At 41.0% G+C, this 22,432-nt stretch overlaps 1 protein-coding gene across 4 annotated transcripts in view; it reads left to right on the top strand.

Annotated features, from left to right (window-relative positions):
• The first annotated feature begins 1,669 nt into the window (after positions 1-1,669).
• mtmr4 (myotubularin related protein 4) overlaps positions 1,670-22,432 on the top strand; it is a 40,260-nt gene continuing 19,497 nt past the window's right edge. The window contains exons 1-2 of one of the 4 annotated variants that reach the window (XM_084029711.1): positions 1,670-1,730; positions 6,237-6,337. In XM_084029711.1, coding sequence (XP_083885837.1) covers positions 6,335-6,337 — 3 coding nt within the window. In that variant the 5' untranslated portion in view covers positions 1,670-1,730; positions 6,237-6,334. Of the gene's footprint in view, positions 1,731-5,049; positions 5,185-6,236; positions 6,338-13,176; positions 13,364-22,432 lie in introns of those variants that run through there. The other 3 variants (XM_084029712.1, XM_084029713.1, XM_084029710.1) reach the window with 3 other exon arrangements.

The following is a 22,432-nucleotide window of genomic DNA, read 5'->3' as shown; positions in this document are numbered from 1 at the left end:
TATGAACTGATTTTGGATATTTCCTCATTTTATTATTATTATAAGAGATTACATATTCTATTAAGAGGCTTTCATTTCCTTTTCACAAGCTCACACGTTGAAATAAGGAGAAAACAGGCTGTCATCACGAGTTCAACAAGATTTAACACCTTATACACAAATTTGCACATGCGTTATTTCTTTTAACGTTTTTGACAGTGTTTGAGGTTGGAGCAAGGTGGCTGCAGACTGGTATGAGAGCATGTGAGGTCAGGTCCATGCTGTAACAGACAAAGCTGAAGAACAAAAATAGTGTCTGGCCCACAGTGATGTAAAATAAATGGCATGGTTGTGCCAGTCGATGTCACATGCTGTCTGTGTCAGAGAAGTCAACGAGAAACAGGATCAGGATTGCAGTCAACTTAACTGTCCTACAAATGAACATAAATACCGGGTCACTTTCAAGTGAACTAGTTTGAATGAAGAAGAAAAACAAGACTCAAACTTAATACTCTAATCTCCTATCTAGACCTCTACACTAATCTATCTAGTATCTTGAGATGTTTGATTTGGAATATCTTATAATGAAGCAAATGCCACTCATTATATGGTAGTTCATTCATTAGTCAGTATTTTAGTCATAAACTGAAAGATATGAGCCTATAAATCTGAAAGTGTTTCTTGTTTTTTCATTGGAGCATGTGTATCAAGAATAATACATATTGATGTGTAACATACATGGATGTTTCTTTTGTAAACAAAAAAACCCCCCAAAAAAACCCTCTCAACCATAATGATTATTTTGTTAAATACCAGACGGAATAAAGTCCCTCTCTCTCTCTCGACTACAACCTGCAGTCAGTCACCAGGGCAACACTGTTGTTGACGATGTGGAAAAAGTACATGATTTAATTCCTGTTTTGTTATTGTGGCGTAAGCACCGCTGTACGTCATACTGTGATATTTCCCCTTTAAAAGTCTGCAATTCCCAAATACTGGTTTCACACTAAGGTGTTGGACATACTGATAAATGTCACAGTGTTGTGGTGACTAAATATGTTGGTGAGGAGTTTCAAGCGCATTCACTGGCTGAGCTAATGCTATTAAACATGCTAACAAATATGGGGGGGGGGGGGGGGGGGGGGGCAGCAGCAAATCATTACATTTGACAAATTGTAACCAGATTATATTTGGTATTTTTGATTGGCAGATGACATTTTCATAAATTAATTATGACCTTTTTAAAGGTTGTTTCGACACCCATTTCATACTTCTCTCTTTTACTTCCACTTTTCCTGATTAAAAATGTATTATATTTATCGTTTTAAAATCATTGACACAATGTTCAACTGATTTTCTAAGCTCTTCATTTCAGTTTTGAAAAATGAAACCAATGTATTTTATTTAATTTAAAATATTTAGAAAAACCCTGGCGAACCTTGACAGTCATAACTACGCTTGCTTGTGCGCACGTACCGTGTGTATGTGTGTATCCAGTTTGTGCCGCGCTGTGATTTTCTATTGGTGCGCTTTACAGGCTTTGTGGCACCTGATTGGCTCTGTTGTGGGTGTGTGCAATTCATTCGCCTGCCTGTTGTTAATACTAATTGGCCGCTACGAATTCTGTGGCGCTATTGGTCGACAATGTCCCGCTTCCTACTTGATGATTGGCTGGCACTGTTGTCATCACACAAGAATGCGGAAGTCGTGTAGTCTACTGAGTCACCGTTGTGTCAGCTGATTCTTTCTGAGTGAGTAACTCGATTTATTTTTTAAAATTAAGTAACTTTTACATAATGTATCGTGTGTGACATGTTCTCAGGCTGTCAGACGGGTGATGGAAGGGTGAACCCTGCGCCGCTTTGTCGTTTTCTGTCGGAAAATTAGCGAATGTTACACCCCAGTCTCTAGTAATGTAGCTATCCGGTAGCTAGCATGATGCTAACGTTTGCAAACACTCCACATACACACACGCACACTTTCGGTTTGCCAACCGCTCGCCTCCTAGTGTAAAGTCAGACTGTAGCAAGGCTGTCGTCCACTTTCACTTTCACCTTACATGTGTGTGAACTTCGTCCCCGTTGTCACACCTGTTGTGTTGTCACGAGTCAAACAGAGCACCTGTTATTCACCGGTCTGGTGGAGCTGACAGCCTCACCAGTAATGCTGGACATTCCCAGATCAGCTGTGTTATGGTCAGAGGAAATTAGAAACCTTTGAATCCCCCTCTGGCCTGGAAATATATTTTATACTCCGGAGATGACTGGATTTGAAAAAGTCATGATAATGCTTAATGATCAAAATCAATATAATTTATCTGTAAAAACTTGACAATTGCTTGAGAATTTCTCCTTCTTACTGTTGCCTTCACTATTCACATACTTTAACGTCTGCCATTTTTTATAAAGTCTTATTTCATAGCTAAGAGATAAATATATGTATCATTATTTAAATAGGTGATTAATTTGCCATCACAGTGCTTGTTTTGTTTTGCAGCAAGCCCTTAAGATTGAGAAACTGGAGATTGTTTATTTTTTGTAATTTTTGCTTGATAGATGACTAAAACAATTAATTTATTATAAAAAAAATGTCTTTCATTGTTGTTTCAGCGCACATCTTTGAATCATTTGTGTTATTTATTGGATTGTGTGGCTACATCATCACAGCAACTCGGTTATGTTTCTATAATGAAGTGGTGACATTGTGAACAAATGTAATTTGAAAGAGACGGCTACTAGATTTACTTGTTTAACACAATGGAATCTTGTTATCAATGGTCATGTGAATCCACATTTTTATATGAGATATCCAAAACCCACCGTTTTGTCATTATTCCTCTGTGCTTTTAGGTAATCTGATGACATTTTCTAGAATAGATATGGAGAGATGAGGTTTCATTTTATAACTAAAAAAGAATCAACTAGTAATTTTTCAGCGTCCCTCATAAATGTGTTGAACAAAATACTAGATTTGATTAGTAGAAGCACCAGGGTTGTATTCGACTGCATTCGTTTTAGCGTGCACTGTACCCATCTGGTTGCCTCTTACCAATCAGATGTTCACATTTTCTCCTTGCTGTGACCGACCTTTCTAAAGTGTTGATGGACATTAAGAATCAATCTGGGGGCGTGAAATCTTAAAGCTTTTACTTGGGTGTGATAACCACCTGCTGCTCAACTAGCTGCCATCATGCCTGTTCTCAGAAGCCCAAGCTTTCTGTTTATGTTAAAGCCTTTAGCTGTCTTATTCAAAGTAACACAAGCTGGCACTGGAGGCTTTTTCAGAATCATATCATTTTTAAGTTATTCTTTGATGACAATCACATTTTGCCAGTTTCATACTGTATTTTATTGAGGTTAAGTATTTGAAAAAGCATAAAGGGGAAATGGTTTTGCAGAGAAACATTTTCATTATAAGATATTGATGCTATCGTATTGGTACAGAGACGCAGGTATATTGTATCAATGCTAGCGTAGGAAATGTTTCAAACGATACCCTATAAGTGAAATCATTGTGAGCAGATGGCTTTGGGGGAATTATCTCTGTGGTTGATTAAACAACAATGCTTTAAAATGCTGAGAATGTGTTGTTAGTATAATTAATATATGTTATGTACAGTATGCAGCGGCAGCAATGATTTGTATATGAAGACAAGTTTTTGCATGCATGAGTATGCATAATGCCGGAAGGCTTGGTTACTGGAATTAATATAACACTTCACCTCTCAATGCAGAAGTACACACCCTATCGTCCACTGTGTACATGGAATCTGGTTTTGTGTTATGTGAGGACATGTCATTGTGTTAAAAATATTACAGTGACAACACCCAAGCTGCTGTCTCCAGTGTGTTTTTTATTTTCACAAGCGGTTTATAGGAAATGAGGACCATTTCCTATAAACCAGTGGCTGATCGAGGAGGGAGACGTCTTTGCACAAATGCGATTAATCTGCCGATACAATTTCTCCAAAACTTTTACAAAACCAAATCGATCACAAAGGGCCAATTGCAGTTTGCGTGTCTTTGTGTGTTTGTTTTCGGAGAGAGTAAGAGGAGAAGGAATTTTGGATTATACATTAGACAAGGTGAATTTTGCTGTGTTAATCCACCAATTGTGCCTGTGTGGGAAAAAAAAAAAAGAAACCCGGTAACTACAGTGATAAATTGTGCCACAGCAGTTATTTGAGAACAAATCTTTGTGCATATTTTTAAAATAATGTTTATTAAATAATTAAATATTTTGGATGATTACGTCCACTTATTGTGATGATAAAATGTAGAATTGCTTGTTGATACCTCTGTAGAGCTTCCCAGCTTGTTAGTCTTTCTCGGCTCATTGTTTTGGTTTCACAGCCCACAAATGTACAGTATGGTTCAGACAGCAGCACCAAGCTCTGATAAATCCACTGTACACTTCCTGCCAGGCATCAAACTCCACACAAAGTGAGGAACTAGTGAGCAGCGAGTTCAAATCAGGGCAAAAATAAGAGTGAGTATTGGATGTTCATCAGTGGGCCAGAAACACTACAACAGACAGTACTAATAAATAGTCAATCGTTAGCTAACATATAAGCCATCACAACTTTATAACAAACAATATGTCAGGTTGCTGTGAGGGTCTCTGCCCCCACGTTGCCAAATCATATGTTAATGCAGCTTTAAGGGTTTGGTCTCTGCCTTTATTTGATCGTTACTCCGCTAGTGTTTCTTAGCTTACATCTTGTTTATTTTCTTATTGTTTGACACTGAACTCTTTGTTGAGTCAGTAGGTGACTCATTTTGCTGTGATTGTGTTAATATACCATTTTTCTTTTTTTTAAAAAAAGCAATTATGCCTGGTTGCCTATGCGTGGTGCTTTCTATTTTCATTGCCATCCCGATAAAGGCCGTCCCTTTTGATAAAATGAGTCATAAGTGGAGGTGAGTGAAATGCAGAGTCCGTCCCCTGTAGCATGGTTCCTTTCACTTTGAGAAGCCTGGCACTTAGTGAGTGGGAGGGAGAACGAGTAAGCAATAGAGACAGAGAGAGTGAGTGAGCGAGCGAGGGAGGGAGGGAGGTATGTCATGCACTGGATTACAACCAGTGTTTGTTTGGGAGACGGAGACGGCTGCTACTTTGCAAGGCATTGAGCTTTAATTCAACCTTAAAAAGGTAGACAAAAGTGTCAATAGAAAGTTTGCAGCACTGATCCAGCACTTTATACAGGTAAGAAAAGGCAACTTTGGGAACAGTTGAGAGTAGTATTTTTTTTATTTATTTTTTTTGAGCTGTGTGCAAAAGGGGGTGTGTCTGGAAAAAAACAAGTGTAGGGAAATAAGACGAGAGCACCGAACAGCAAGAACTTTGATCTAGTTTTAAGTTGTCCTTGAAATCAATGTGTTGTAGTTAAGCTTAGTGCGAAACACAAGAAAGTGAACACTGTGTCCACGTTTTGCCTGGCTGCCTGTGGGACACTCTTCTTATTACACATACACTCAGTTTCCTGGCTGAGCTTGTATGCACAGGAAGAGAAGGCAGGACAATTTCAGTGTTACTTCTCTTGTCAGTCATCAAGTGTTAACTCGGTGTTTCACTTCGTCTTTATTTATTGCACGAGTTGACACGTGTGCTTTATTATGCGTGAAGCTGCTCTCCAGATATCCATATTAGAATTAATTTCAGAACTCCTGGTCGTGTTGTAAGAAGATCAGGACACACACCTCTGGGTGCCGACTCAGCTGAAGTGTGTTGAGTGTGTAGAAGAGTTGTAGAGTTTCCCCACGTCTGCTGTCTACTTCTCCTATCTGTTTTGGTTTGCATTTCCTGTAAATCAGACTCTCCCGGCAGGTCAGGTCAGGTCAGCTGATCTGCTCCAAGGATTCCTTCGCAGTGCCAGACTTCACACATGTGCCTGCATGTCTGCAGCACTGCATATGTGGAGTTTGTTTACATTGACTTGACCTGATTTGTGGAGACTGGAGAGTACTTCTCGTCCCAGGCCAGTCAGTTTAACCGTCAGCCTCTCTGCACTGCACTCCTGCGAGCTTGAATTGTGGTGTTGTTTTTTTGCTGTGGGTTGAACGATAAAATGTAAAGTGCATCCTCTTCAACAATGAGATATGTTCTGATTTTATTGCCAGCTTTCATTCTACTTGCTGTACCAAGGAAGGTTGGCTTTTGGAATCCAGCCCTTTTTACGCAATCACACACTCCACAACCGCCCACATGTACAAACACACACCCAATGTCTGAAGGTAGTGTGTTTTTTCTGTTGGCAGGAGCCATCGCTGGCACGGCCGAGCCCAGTAGACAGGAGGAGAGGGTGGGATCTGAAGAGGAGCGCCCAGACCGACTGTCTACAGCACTGGGTGGCAGCATGGTGAGCCAATCGTGCATTTATATTGTATATATTGTGCTCTGCTTTATATTCCTATTGCTATTACAACTAGATGCCGCTCTGAACTTCATAATGTTGCTGAAGGTGAAATGGCAAGTTGGAATATTGTCACACACAGGAAATTGCAGAATACTAAATCACAGGGCTTTGCAACATGTTTAGCAACAGGATCCATGACTCAAACTTTGGCACGCTTTTTTGGACTTGCTTTAGGGCTGCACAATTAAAATTCAGACCATTAATATTAATAAAATGTTTTGTCAAATCCTATAAGAAATCCAAAAACTTCCACTTCACTAATTTAGTCTGCTCTTGTTTATTTCATGCAAGCAATACAACAAATGGGTTCTCTGCATCATAATAAACAAGATGTGTAATCATGCTTTTAAAAGGGGACAAATATTAAATCATAGAGATGCCATGCTTTGGGGTGGGAAGCCAGTGAAGGATCATGTCAATGTCACTGGGACTAGTCGTTCAAGCTCCCTGCTCAGATGGAGGCTTTTTGGATCAACAAATAAACAATAACAACTTAGCTACAGTCAGCATTAAAGAGGGACTCTAAGTTGAGTGAGAGGAAGTAGAGCATCATCTCTATTCACCCTAGTAGTAGTTTCCTGAGGAGGGTTTGTTCCATTCAGCAGGAATGTGCTTCTGCATTAGTTAAAGTGTTGTGTAGCAGGTTAAGAATGTCAGTCTTTGATGGAGATGCCTGCCACGTCTCTCTTGTACATCTCTCTGTTTTGGAGAACATACTGACCCTTTTGACCTTCCTGTTCGCATGAAGAAGCTCATGGTAATATGTGACATTTTCAAAGTATTGAATGTGCGTGTTCTTAAACAAGAAACTGAACTCCAGCATGCATATTCAGTGACCGTCGTACTGAACCTGAACCTGAACCTATGCTAAATGTCAAAATGGGAATGAAAAGTCCTGTCCACCCAAGGCGTCACTGTGCTGGAGAAGAAGGTACTGAATTGCAATTGGTGCAGGAAAATGGAGACAAAATTGTGCTGCTTCAAGTTGCTGCATGCACTTTTGTTTGGAGTGTTTCTTGTGAATGCAGAGTCTCCTAGTTTGAGTCAAGCAGTGGTTTGTCTAATCATGGTGCATTGTGGACCTTAGGGTTGTAATTACACTGAAGCATAGTATAAATAAAAGTGTCATGCAAAACTATTTATAGTTCACCACTCTACTTACACTTTAAAAGAGAAATGCAAGAAAACTATTATTGTTATTATTAATAAGTATATATATACTGTATATTGACAATGGCTTAGTTTCTCAGAGCTTACATTATATGCATATTCCTTTCAGAGTTTAGCAAAGAAAAAGGAAAATACTCAATGTTGTATTATGCTTTTTGAAATTGAATTGGCACGATTATACTTTACTTTGAGACAGCCCATACCACAAGACAGCCTGTCCTTTTTGGTCTGCCTCAGTGAATGTACAGTTAATGTTCTCAAGCCAGGCTAGAAGCTGCTTTAAGAGAGGGGAAGCTTTGACCAGATGAGTGAGAAATTCCTCCTGAAACTAATGGGTGCAGCCTTTATGGGACATAAATAGGAAGTGTAACAGGAGGATGTGTGTCCCGAGGTTCTGGTCAAGTGGGTCCACAGAATGCCTCGGTGGTGGGCTGTCCAGCTCTCTGCCTTTTTTAGGACACACAGGCGAGCTCTGGGCTTAATTGATGGCGGGGCTGATGAACAAATAATGTGCCCACCGAGGCAAGAAAAACGAGACCTCTGCACTTCCTTTTTGTTAAAATATAATTTGATCCAATTTTGAAAAGCATCTTGCGGATCTTGAGCTTTCCTTGCTTTAGTGGTTTGTCCTCCCGGTGTGTTTAGAAGTGTGCTCTGCTGTGACTCCACTCAACAGTTGTGTGTGGCGTACTGAACACACAGGTGAGAAGTTCGATCACTGGAGATGAGCAAAACCCATACTTGAAGTTCCTCTTTAATGGAGATAGATAGATAGACATAATAGATATATAAAAACAGCAATATAAAAATGTATAAATAGCAGTAGAATTATAGTGCAAAGTGAAAAAATCAGGTGCAGTGAACAAAGAAACATAACATAATAGTTGTTATTTTTAAGAAGTGTGGTGTAAAACCAGTGGTTTATCTTTATGTCTATGCAGCTAGTGACACTCCTATCTGTTGTTGTTGATCTTAGGGTAACATTTGACATTTGTTCCACAGGTAATATGATACTTTAAATCCCGTCTTGTGAAGCAGCCTTTAATTGCTTCCCAGCCTCCAGCGTCCTCGCTGAAACAAAACGGGAAGTATTGAGTTCATCCTGTTGTCCACTCATGCGGCGGTATTGTCAGCAGGATAATATGCGCATGGAAACTAGCACAAAGGGGTTGCTTTACCCTGCCCCCAGTACCCACAATGCATTGTAATGCTACCTTGGTGGTGTTGTGGGGAGCTAGCAAGATAAGTTTATGCACCAGCACCCTGCAAAGATGTGTTTCTGTGTCATTGCTCCCCATGTGATGTTACCTGCTTACATAAGCATTGCATCACCTGAGTGTGTTTTTGTCAAGTAGACATTATTCATGATTAGACACAGGAAGTTTTCTTTGAGGGTTGTTGTTAATGCCACAAAGGTCATTTCAGGTTGTTGTTAATGATTTGACTGTTGCTCTCCTTGAAGGGACTTTGATCCGGCTCTGGTTAAAGACGTCTGGCGGACCGTGTCTGGTTCCCTTTTACAAATAATGGTAATAATAATGGTAACTTTTTTGTTTTGTTCAGTGCTGTATGTCTTTTTTTTATCAGAACATGTTGACCAAAACTATGTGTGAGATATTTTGATTTAAAAATGTTAATGAATGAGTGAGCACTTGTAGTCCATACATTGACTACAGTCTACAGTCTAATGGTTTTTATACATCCGTGTTTGAAGTGGGGGAAAAATAAGCGCCAATACTCCCCTTCATTCATTCACATGTTGGCGTGTTTGTTGGCTGGTATCAGCAATCGTTATTACATTCTAAATAAAAATAAAACATACTAGGAGATGTTGGGGTTTCCTCCCCAAGAAAAAAAATTAAGGTTTTGGACTTAAAATTATACATTTTTTTAATGTAATTTTGGACTGTTGTTATCCCTATAGATAATGCCCAAAAATCATAAAGACAAAGCTTTCTGTGGTTGACTATAATAATTTATTTTTTTACTTGCACATATCACAGCTTTCATCTTAGAATGTAATTCTTCTGCAAATATTTACCAAATAAAATCATATTCTGTAAATGAAAAGAGCAGGTTCAGAAAACATGACAATTACAGTCATTAATTCACAAATAAAAACAACAGTTCACTTATTATTACACAAAAGAAAAACATTGTATCGATGTTGTTGTTGTTGTTTTCTTCGCATCCCTCACAGCTAAATCTTGCTTTATGGGTAAAAGGTCAGAGTTGCAATATCTAATTGTCCCAAATTACTTAGACACAGAGGACACATAACCATTTGCTGCTGTCATTTTGCATTCTACTAAAATTATTATAATTAGTTGTCGAACACTCCTTTCTAGACTGCAGATTGCAGGATATGGTTTGTATTATTGTATGCGAAATAGCGAGGCTTTATGTATTCACAGACCCTTAAACTCTAATGTGCAGATATCTTCTGGACCTTAAATTGCTTCACAGAGTCACCTAAAGCCTTATGCATAATTCATATCCAACTTCTATAGCTGTGTCAACATGTGGGCTGATACTCTGCTTTGGTGACTCGCCCTCCTTTCCTAAAATAAAACCTGAGACACAAGAGGCCAAATCTGGTGCTCACTATAGTGGCCAGTTCAGGCGGGGCTGGGCAGGCGGAGAGGGGGAATTTGGAGCCCTGTGGTTGGATTGCATTATTCAGAAATTCCTAAAATATCCACTCAGCCTTTGTTTTTTCTATATGAATGCAGATATGCTGGAAGTTATTTGAAAGCCGGACACTTTCAAAGGCCCAGTGATAAAATAACAAATAAAGTTGATTCCCACAAATGATGTTCCCTCTAAGCATTTCAGTTTTGTGTGACAACCCTGCTGAGATTATTAAATCTGAATGAAGAGTTAAAAAGCTCTTATATAGTCTGAATAATCTCATCAAGGGAAAGCCCTCCACACTTCTAAACGTGATGAGGTTGCACTTATATGACCATCATATGACAAGTTGGGATTTTGCCAAACAAATAAACACTTCAGACTGTGTTGGTAGGCAATTTTTTGTCATACATTAGACAGAGAAGCTGGCATGGCTGTAAAGTGTACAAAGTGCACATTCATTGGCCCCTTGCTAACTATGGCAGCTCACACAAGCATTTGTGCAGAAAACACACGCATACTAATAAGGATGTTTTTGTAGAGCAGGTATGTTTGACTAAGGTGTGATGCAAAATGCTTTATTTGACCTCATTTAGATCTGGCATGCTGTAACGAGTCACAAGTTAATCATGTGACATGAAAGTGACGCTCTATAAGGTTCTGCTTGATTTGTGGAAGTGCATTTTATAGCCGAGTCCATTTACTTGATGAGATGGAAGTCACACTGCACACGAGTGCCGTGCATCATGCCTCCTGCATCATAAGGCTCTCCGTCATATCAACTGCCATAATAAATATAGCTATAAAGATAATTCAGACTTAATTCAGATACTGATGTCAGTCTGATTATGACTCAAATAGCTGCATTGGGTATTGGATACCATTGTTTTAACAAATAACAATAAATTACATTCATATCTATGTCTTTATGTATTATGTTTGTTTTTTTAAGTTAGGAAATGATAAGCAAATAATAAGGCAATATTATGTCAACCCTGATTTGTCTGTTCCACACAGTGAGGCATACAACTATTATCCTTTATTTACTGAAACACTGGATTCAGATCGGTATCCATATTGCGACTGCAGAATCAGATCGTTGCATCCCCACTTGCAGCCGAACCCCTGATGTCTAAAAACTGCAGCAGAATGAAGGATAACGAAAAAATGTTTGAAAAACTAAACTGCCAAATAATGTTGTAATCAAAAATCAATCAAAAACTGATGCACATAGTTTCATTTTTCTTTTACAATAGCTGAAGACCTACAGTAGAGAGATACCGGACAAAGAGCACACGGAAGCATTGTATAGACATTTAGGATTATTACAGGTTATATTATACTACGAGAGATACACAGTTTGATTATTATTATTATTATTATTATGGACCTATTGGAGCTATTTGCAATGATCAACCAGTATAGCAGCTCTCCAATGGAGTTTTATTTCTGTGTTTTTGTGCAGTGAAGTCGAGGAGTATCTAGTGTCCATGCATAGGTAAATGTGTGTACCACCTCGTCCCATAATGCTTCAATATCCGATCGTCTTCCTCTCTACATACAGAAAGAAGATGCTCACTGGCAGTCATGGACATCTACCAATGGCACCATGTTCTTCTAAAAAGCAGTAGAAAAAGTGTCTCTTCAAGCTGGATTTAAATTTTCAGACCTCTGATATCCTTGTTGCTGGGTTCGAATTGAAAAATATACTTGGTTTGCATGTTTTCTTCACATGGATTATACTTAATACAATAAATCACTACAATTACCGCTAATATGATGCTCCGTGTCAAAATTACATCAATTACATTGCGGCACCTCTCCCCGTAATGAATCCTTGAATCCTATTCCAATAGTGCTGCGCCGTGCATCCAACCTATGCTGCGTGTACTACGTTATACGCGTTACATAATGTGGGGTCATACAGCTGAAGGCGAATGGCTGTCACGACTCTGCCAGCTAGGAGGTTGGGGTAAGAGGGGGAGGGGCTGCGTGTCTCCCTGTAGTATAATGGACACCGTACACCCCCTATACATCCAGTGACCTTCCCTGATTTTAAGCTCAGGAAAGTGCTGTAGCTAAACACTGCAAAGATGCTCTGCACCTGTGTAGGTTTGCCAAAAAGACACTCAGGCGGATGAAGGAGAATTTGTGTAGACTGCTGTGTCACTGGAGAGCTCCGCATACACCCTCGCTCCTCTGTCCTATTTTCCTCCTGCACTGGATCAATTGCTACCAATGCAACGGGTTTGTGATGGATACTGTCCGACCACTGGTTGGTCTCGCCGTGTGTGTGTGTTTGCTTCCGGTTGTGTTTTGTGTTCAGCATCGTATACGGCTACGATCATACAGCATGTGTGCTTGTGCGAGTGCCACAGAGCACTGCGGTTGGTCATATGGTGCGTGCATGGCAGTCAGAGCATCTCCTAAATGCCGGCGGTACAGTCTAGGCTTTACCGCCTTGTTGCTGAGGGAGAAACGTATTTATGAGGAGATGTCGGTGAAGGGTGAACAAGGAGGGAGTGGGGGAGGAGTAAGGGATGAGAGGGAGAAGAGGGGAGAAATGTGGGCATGTGAATGTGAGAGAGAGAGAGAGAGGGAGAGCGAGATAGAGGGGTAGATGCGCATGCAGAGGGTGGAGCTTAGCATCAGGCAGTTCCCTCTGTCTTGCTTTCCGTCCTGCTCTCTCTTCTAGCAGTTTCCCTCCCATCCATCTGCTACATCTCAGATGGCACCTCTGCGGTGATTTCATCACTTTTGCGCTCTCCTCGGCTCTCACTCAGCTGATCGCGTGGACGGCTGCTCTTCTTTGTATCTTTATGGACTATCCTCCCTCGCTCAGCAGGGCAACAGGGGCTGTCTTCAGACACCGGCGTGCTCTCTCCCCACTGGGGGAGCGGTGGGGAGGGGCGGGTGGGTTCCTGGACGGGAGCTGGAACTCTTGAGAAGGGGGGAACGTGGTTTGGGAGGGCAGAGGGGCGGCAGGCGGAGGGGTTCGGAGCGGGCCAGGGGTGGACAGGCTCCGGCTGGGAGAAGAATGGTTATGCCGGCTCCTCGTGCTCTGGTCGTGCTGCTGCTCTATAGGCTGGGTGTCATTCAGGCACAGCCCTGCCTCTTCTCGACATGAGCTTCGCAGGAAGGGTGTCCTGCTCCATGCTCAACTGCTTTGTAAGTCCACAGGCTTGTATTTTTGTTTTTGTTTGTGATGGGTGTGTATTAAAGCCCTCCCTTACCTAACTCGCCTGCTTGTGTGTGCCGGCCCATCTGTGGAGGGGGGGGGGTTGGGCGACACACGTGAGCGCTGCAGTTATTAGTGAGAAACCACACACAGATAATTGAATTACCTCTGTCTTTTCATGCGTGTGGTGATGAAAAGCTACTCTCTTACTCTCATCACTCACCTCTGATGTGTGGAGAGCCTTGAGCCGCCGCTAGGTTGATTGGCAGGGAGGGGAGAGAGAGAGAGAGAGAGAGAGCTGGAGGAGTAAGATGTGTAAAAGGCGTGTGCTGCTGAGAACAAGCACGTTATGCAGTCACAGTTGCAGCCTTAGTGGTGAAGCATGTTCACTGCAGTGGAGGACCGGCATTGAGCTCTTTGTGGTATTCGGATGTAGACGGACTGTAGGACAATGGCTGATGAAAACGGGTGTTTGGCTTATTTTGTATCTTGAGATGGAGCAGTGAAAAAGTTGATGGTTTAGGAACAACACATGGTGGACCTCATGTCTAAATTAGCTGATATCTATAATCCGACCATGGCTCTACAGCCATGGTAGCGACTCCCTGAGACTATACATGAGCACAGTGGTGCTAAATGCTAACATGCTGGTGTTTAGCAGGTGTAATATTTACCATGTTCACCATCTTTGTTCAGGCTGTGAGAATGCTAACATTTGTTGTACAGGTTGTCCCATGATGGGAATGTTACAAGTTTTACAGGTATTTGTTGTTTTTAAACCAATGTATTTTAAAAACTTCAATTTAGCCGGATGATTGTGTGAGATGGAAAACGAAGGGCTCACCAAATTCATTTCAATTCATCCTGAGGGGAACATTACTGTGTTTGCCAGGTATTACAACGATCCATCCAGTAGTTGTCAAGACATTTCACTCATGACCATAAATCTTATCCTTCATGTGACACAAGAGGAAAAATCAGGAGATCACCGATGTTATTAGGCTACGGTTTATCATCTAGCACCCACCACCACACCAATCTGAAAACCAATTTGACCTGCTGGTGGAGCTAGATGAAAAGTCAGGGGATCCCAGGAGTTCATTATTTGTTATGTCCATTGAATATTTGTTCAGATATTTCAGTTTGGACTAAAGTGGAGGACAGGTCAACAGACTGACATAGCCATACGTAGATCCATGCATGACTACAATGATCAGACATTAGCAATAGGCTGGAGTAACAGTAAATGTAAATCAGTTAAAATGATACTAGGGAAACCATTGGAAACTAAAAAGATGCGCACAGTAGAGCACATCGCGTATCTGCGATGACGGCTGTATCGTTTGAATGAATGAACACCTCCACAACTGGCTAATCCCCCAACAAGACACCAAAAAGGCTTCGTAATACACACTTCATTCAAAGTAACAACAAGCGGCGACGTATGCAGGCAATCGGCGTGAAGTAATCGAATAAGACATTTCAGCGCTACGATTCAAAGGCTGACATAAACGTTACAATCAAACAAAATTAAACTCGCCAAGCTGTCTGCCCACGTAGCAGAGCCTGTGAGGTGCACTCTGCAGCGTGCACTGCTAGTTCCGGTAGCTGTTAGCTAAGCACACCATCCAAAAGAATAAAAGAGTGATGTTTCCCCCCACTGTGTCTCTGGCTGCAGAGTAGCGGCCCCTGCCGGCTCTTTAAGAGCAGTGCGTGAGGATTCAGCAGACCATGGATAAAACAGGCAATGTAAGGTGTTTTTGAGAAAGCGTGAGTTGTTTCAACCAAGAGAGTTCCATGAGAATCCAGCCATTAATGGGCACCCAAAATATTATACCGTTTTCTGCAGCAGAATGCGAGATTAGTCGTGGACAGACGTAGAGGTGCACACTGGCTCTCGAACACATTGCATGATCCTCCTGGTGGACATAAGTGTCTTCTGGTTTGTTATTCAGTGCAGAGATAATTGTGTCTGGAATATACAGTACATTGACTAATTCCTTGCAGGTTAGCATTTCAGAATTGTGATGCTAACATCCCAACATTTTCAACAAGAAGCAATGTTAACATTGGGGAAAACTCTACTCTAATAACCAATGTTGCTTCTTCCAGAGAAAGCGAAGTGTCGTTAAGTTATCGGTTCAGGAAGAGCACATGGCAGGCATGGTCAGGCATTACACAATTTATGATCTCTCTTTAATATGTCTGCGGTGCAGCTGAGCCAGCAGTTCCTCTTCTGCGTCAGTATCTGTATAATTTAGTATCCACGTCATCCATTTCTTATCTGGATCACAGCTCTGTCAGTCTTCTTCTGTGGAAGAGGGCTGTTTTCGTCATCATGACTATTGTTGTCATCCAACTATGGCAAAAACATTTTCACTTACTGTTCCCTCTTTCTCTCCAGTATATCATGTTTATCTCTCCCTGCGATATGTTGTCTGAAACAAATGGAACTATAAAAAGCTTAATTGAATTGGTTAAGATTTTTCCATGACTCAGATTCTATTATAACCACTAGCTAAATTAATCAAGAGTGTAAGTGCAGCCAAGCATTTTGGGGATGTGCTTGAGGCTACAGTAGATACCTCCTGGCACCCTCGGTACCTGTGTTGTCTTACCTCTCTGCCTGACGCCTCAGCCTTAACACCAATATATGCAATAAAGATTTACAGATTAAATAATTTAATTTTAAAATGCACTACTTTGGCTCTGATGCAGCTGCTGTCAATACTCTCCGGTCTTTATTTTATTTATTTCAACTTCTCAAAACTACAGGGAATTTATTTGTTTTTTTCAACTTCATAATAAAGCTGCTGATGGCTCACTGCACTTTTTGTGCTAAGGTAATTTTAAAAGGTTCTGTGAATCAAACATTTGTTTCAAGTTTTGTGTTAAGAGTTTGTGTTTTTCTAACTATTTTTTATTTATTTTTTTACTGCAAACAAATATCTGTTATCGGTCTCCTATAGTAGTAATAATAGGTATCGGCCCTGAAAAAGCCATATCAGTCGACCCCTAATTTAATTAATTTGGCAATTTTGACACTGCTCTTTTCTCAGTATCTTTTACCTAAAATAGATCAGGTTGTTCTGTTTTCATTGTGACATTTGATTACAATCCAGTAAAAAAAATGTATCAATTAAACATATCAAGCAGCTTGTTGTTTGAGTGTTTTGCTGCTCATGCTAACGTTTTAAGAAGGCCACATGAGCTTAATGTTGTTTTTCTTAAAGACTAACCACTGTTAAACATGCCTAGACAGACGGGTCTGTTGACTTCTCCATCTGCTACAAAGTGTTACTCCAACTTTACATGTTTGGATGAAGAATCGATCACGCTGTCCTGTGTCTTACTTCCTCAGGTCTTCGAGCACGGCCCAAACCTAAAATGGGAGAGATCATTTAGAACATGGTGGTCTATGAAATATTAACATAGGACACTCTGTCCTGACAGAGGACAGGGTGATTTGAGTAGATTTGTCATACTCCCATCTTTTATCCTGACCTACTACCGCTCTGCCAAACCCAACGCAAGAAAAATATCTCTGTTTTGAATGTTTTTAATTTCATATTTGCTGCTTTTTCCTTCTTTCCCATCATTGCATCCTCTTTTTCCTTCCATCCTCGTCCTTTTCTTTCTGATTCTGATTCGGGGTCATTCTTCACATTTCAGACCATGTGCCAAGCTCTGTTTGCCTCATTTAATATGTACCAAACAGCAAGTAACTGGACACTTAAAAGCAAGTACATGCTCCCCACATATTTAGGAGGTCACCTCTGCATCACGTAGTGGTTCGCTAATCTGCACAACTCTAGGACAAAGCCCCAGTCAGATTAAGTCAATAATCTGGTGAGCAAAGACAGAAAATTGTTTCCAAAAGCTTTAGAGAGAACGGGACTCTGCCTGTAAAAAGAGGTTGTTGTATCCATGGCAACCAGACACTTATTCATGAAGACTGTGCCTGTGAGCCTTTTTTTTTTTACCTATTCTGCCATTGTGTTGTCAATTTCCCGTTCAGTCACAAGCAGAAATCTCTGGAAGTTTTTCTCGCACATGCCCAGACGGTTAAAACCTTATTTTAGATCATAGAAAATGAGGCCTGCTTGTTCTTACGTCCACAAACAATTTCACTATTTCGGGGCCGTCTAGTCAGCCACTACCTGACACTAAAACAACCCAAACAATACATGTCATCAACGTATTACACAATGACATTAAAATGTAAGAAATGCATGCAGTATGTATGTATGCTTCTGTCAGCTCCAGCGTTTTGACTGCTGGGTGGACAAAGGTGGGGGAGGGTGCGCAGGCTCACAGCAGTGACAAAGCAAAAACGTGTCGGGCACAGGACAAACTGTGCTCCATCACTGCGAATCGGTTGGAAGTGAGAGAATTTCTCTTTTGCTTTAACCTTGTGTTAGATGATTGTCTCTCAGGTTGTGGTCGTACATCGCGAGGGACCAAGAATATTTTAATCCCTGTTTTGATCAAGTGGTGTGTGCCATGCGAAGGGACTCATGACGCTGAAATATGGAGGTTATTGTTACATTGATGTTTGTGCTTCAATGCAGCTCTTGTCTCTTTTAACTGTCATGCTAACTTGTCAGGTAAACAAGTGCTGTATTTTCATTGTGAGGTTTATAAATGCATTAATGCATTAGTAGCCAGTCTGTGTTTTTATAGTCTCTGTGAAGGATTTATGGAGGAACACAACATATACACACAAACTTTAGTCAGCATTTTTATTTTTTCTTCTTTTAAAGTACACCATGTTCTTGCAGGCGTCTCGGAGAAGTGCAGCGTCAGGCCGACTCCATAAGAGAATTGAGTAAATGGTGCCAAGTGTCTACCAGATAGTGCCGCACAAGATGTATTGGATCCAACGGAGTGGATGGATTATTGACGTAATGTGTGTAAAGATCGAATGTTCCTCTTAACTGATGTGCATTGAGTTTTGTAAGGGGAGGTTCTATAGCAATATCTTCTCCAGTATATTATGATGGCTGTCTGGCACGCCGCAGTAAACTTTATTCCCTTTCTGGGGGTCTGTGGCTGCAGGCTCCGACTGCCCAGCAACCGTGTGTCATCTCAACCTGTAATGGCCTGATCCTCGCAGGATGCTTCGGACTGATGGCCGCTGTCATGGTTAGGGGTGGTGGGGAATAGATTCTTAGATGCATCGCGATGCGGACGTGGACGATTCTCAATCGATTCACAACTGTCAAAAAACGATTTATTTTTATTCCGTATCGTTTACAGAGCGCTAAAGGCGGAACTCGGAAAATGCAGCGCCCGGACAGTCTGTGGCGTTGCACATAACGGGCTGAGAGAGAAATCCGACCGGCACCCGCTGTATTTACACTGATAATGTTTCATCATTCATGGCCGAAATAAACACTATAACTGCTTTGTACATGCTGTGGAAGTCCCAGACACACCGTCCGACAGACCGCTACGCTGTGATGTGTTGAAATGCAAGCTGCATTGATTATTGCATTGAAAGATTTTTATTTGTATATCGGCTACAGTTTACTGTTTTCTCTCAGTGATATATTCATCGCCTGTAACAGGAGGACTTTGTGTTCATAGAAAGAAATATCTACTTGTGACAAAGAAAAGCCTTTTCTTTAATAAATGATTAGAGAAGGTAATTAACCTGTTGATTTTCTTTAATGATTATGTCAAAAGTAGGAAGTGACGGGCAAACTCGGATTTATTTATTTTTAAACCATGTTACATTGAGATGCATCAAGATGCATCTCCATGTTACATTGAGATGCATCAAGATGCATCGATAATCAGTTTATAATCTGAATCGTAATTGTATCGTGAGGTGCCAAGAGATTCCCACCCTGTCATGGTCCACCCATTCTCAGGTGAAAATAAGTCAAATTGATGACGCACAGCTGCTTCGTCAGTCTGATGCTGAAGGCTGTCCCGGGTCAAAGGTCAAGAGATTAGCGGGGTCGCATTACAAAAGGATTTAAAGGGGTTCTGACAAGTTAACCGGTCTGAGGCTCTTAGGGTTGCATGGAGTACCTTTTCTTAGAGAGACACCACAGTTTGAGTTAACAGAGCAGTATTTTACTGTCAGACTTGGTTGGATGCTCACTACCATCGTTATGTGGCATTCATGTCATATTATTTAGACCATAATTATGAGAAGCTGATTGAAGGGGAAAAGTGTTCCCGTAAGCCTTTTGAGTTGTAACTCGGAGATAATGGAAATTACTGACAGCAATGATGTTTGCAATTTGGTGAAGAAATTACAAAGTGCGTATCAGAGTAATGCAACAAAGAAGATAATTTAGGCCAACCGTCTTTGAATAATCTGTGGACAGTCCCAAGTAGTAACGAGAGGTTTTCTTATTCTCCCCATCCTGGGGACATTGTGTCAACGCAGCACTATGCTAGAAAGAAGCCTCCACCTCATTTTCACCTTGAATGGGTCTTTCGTGGAGATGGAACCGCAGCATTAGCATGAACATTAAGGTATCATTTGGAGGGAATTGAGCCCAGAGTAATACCAGACAGCACTTAATGGAGCATCCTTTAAGGAGCGTAGACATCTCGGTTTGGCTCAGCCTTGACACCCACCTCTATGGCTGCCATTAGCACTGCCACTTACTACAATTTATGGTGTAGAAGTAGAAGAGACTGGCATTGTATAGTGACGTATGCCATTAATCTGTCCCACACAGACATCCCCCACCCACAGTGAGCATCCACTATAAACAGAAACAAAGATGTTCCACCTAAGGACTACTAAAACATTAGATTTAGGGCTGGAATTTTAAATTCAATTGATTCATCTGGCGAATATTTTCTTGAGTAGTGTTTTTGATTATAAACCACAAGGTGTTGTAGTTAAATTCCTTATTCTGTCAGTCCAACATTCAAAACCCCAAATATATTACGTTTTATGTCATATATGACAAAGAGCAGCATCAAACCCTCACCTATTTTTTGGGGAGGGTTTTGAGGGTTTTTTTAACGTTTCTCAACAAATTGATCCATCATTTCTGTACTATTTGTATTTCTTCTCGACGACTTCTTGAAAATGGGCATAATTATTATTATTACATATTAATATTACTTGACAGTGAGACGAAGAAGGCATCCTGATATATTGATACATTTTCAACACATTGTAGTTAATAGTTGGTGACCCGTATTTGAAAAACAAACAGTACCTGTCCTTTACGGGGCTGCATGGTGGTGTAGTGAGTAGCACTGTCGCCTCACAGCGAGAGGGTCCTGGTTCGATTCTGGGTTTGGGTTCCTTGTGTGTGGAGTTTGCATGTTCTCTCTGTGAGTGTGGGTTCTCTCCGGGTTCTCTGGCTTCCTCCACACAGCAGGATGGGGATAGGTAAATTGATGACTCTAAATTACTCTGTAGGTGTGAGTGTGAATGGTTGTCCCTGTGATAGACTGGCGACTTGTTCAGGGTGTACCCCGCCTTCGCCCAATGACAGCTGGGATCGGCCACCCTGAATACAGGATAAGCGGTAAACAATGGATGGATGAACCTCTTTTACATTTCAAGGTCACGTCAACAATAACCCATTTCCTTTTTTCAGAGCCTATATAGGCAGCCAATAGACGTTACAGAAGCTGATAAATGATGCTTCGTCTATTCTTTTCCTGTGATCTCTATGCTTTTGAAATCAGACAGTGACATGTTGGGGATGTGCAGAGAGGTTGTCACTGTAGGAGCACTGACTCCATCTGTTACCAGAAAGCCCAGTGGGTGGTGTGCTTATCATGGGGTTAATCACCTGTGGATGACAGGTGAAATGATTGTAAACATAGCAGGAGGTCTGCATGGTGAGACATCAGGGGCTTTTTTTTTTGCTATAATATGACATTTAGCTTTGTTTTGTTCCAGGACACAAGTATTATATTGGCAAGAGAGCAAGTAGCACCACAGTATTCGTAGCCTCCCTCTGGTACCCATTCAAGACTCCATCGCTGTTTTCATTAAGGAACAGCATCGACATACAGTCATACTCCGATGGAGAAGCCAAATCCAGCAGAGTAGTAAAAGTAGCAGTGCGGAAACCAAATTGGCTTTCTTTTTCACCACTGAGGTAACTCCAGAGGCCGGATGGAGGAGTGAAAGACATGGCCACATGACATAGTAGACGATTATAAAACGAAGAATATGATCCAAGCCAGGATAAATATGAGTATACATGTAAATGCTCTTTATGTGTGGACTTAGACATTTACAGGGCCAAACCCCTGTGCTTGCTCAGTTTGCAGGCTGAAGCTGCAAACACAGGGTTGACTGGCTCTTTCTTCCCCTCTGGTTCTCTCCTCCACTGATTCTTGCAGTCTAGTTTTAGCCATCCGTTATAACAGCTATGCACTTGATGCACACTGCATTTGGATTTATTTTACTTCATCAGTTACCTTTTGAAATGTAATATTGAATTAGTTCACCTGGCCCTCTGGTGATAGAAACATTTGGTGTTTGGGTATCAAAGGTGACTGTAGTAAATAATTGTTTAAACCCTGTCAAAAGAAGATGTACGTGTATGACTCATGAAAAACTAGTCAAGTGTGTGAAATACTTTACTTAAGTCCCAGTATCTTTGTTTGCACAAGCGTGTAACACCCAGTCACAAAGTCTACAGCTTTTAGAGATCTGGTGCCCAGTCCTGTCTGTCATTTGCTTTGCTGCCGTGCAAGTAGTTATTGCATGTGCAAACAGAGCATAGATATATATAAAAGGTGCATTGTTCCGTCAGCATTATTAATAATCAATCATGGAGAATGCTATTTAGAATTGAGCGGTAAAGATTTTAAAATAGCTCCCCTCAATGACCTAACACAAGGTTGTGTGCTCCTTTATTTAAAGGCAGTTTTGGAACTCTCATAGTCAATATTTAATCTGTTACGTGACATCTGTGAGTTGGTGGGGATTGTGAAATTCCACCTGGCATGGATCGTGCATCAAAGGCCAACCACCTTGATAAATGCCCTACAAGTAATTACCTTTGGGTTTGAACAGACTCTTTTTTTTTTTGGCTATGGCCCATTCAGTGTTCTCAGCT

This window comes from Eutrigla gurnardus (assembly GCF_963514095.1).
Source record: "Eutrigla gurnardus genome assembly, chromosome: 15".
Taxonomy (NCBI): Eukaryota; Metazoa; Chordata; class Actinopteri; order Perciformes; family Triglidae; genus Eutrigla; species Eutrigla gurnardus.
The sequence above is the reverse complement of the archived record's forward strand: the minus strand, read 5'-3'. Positions and strand labels throughout refer to the sequence as shown.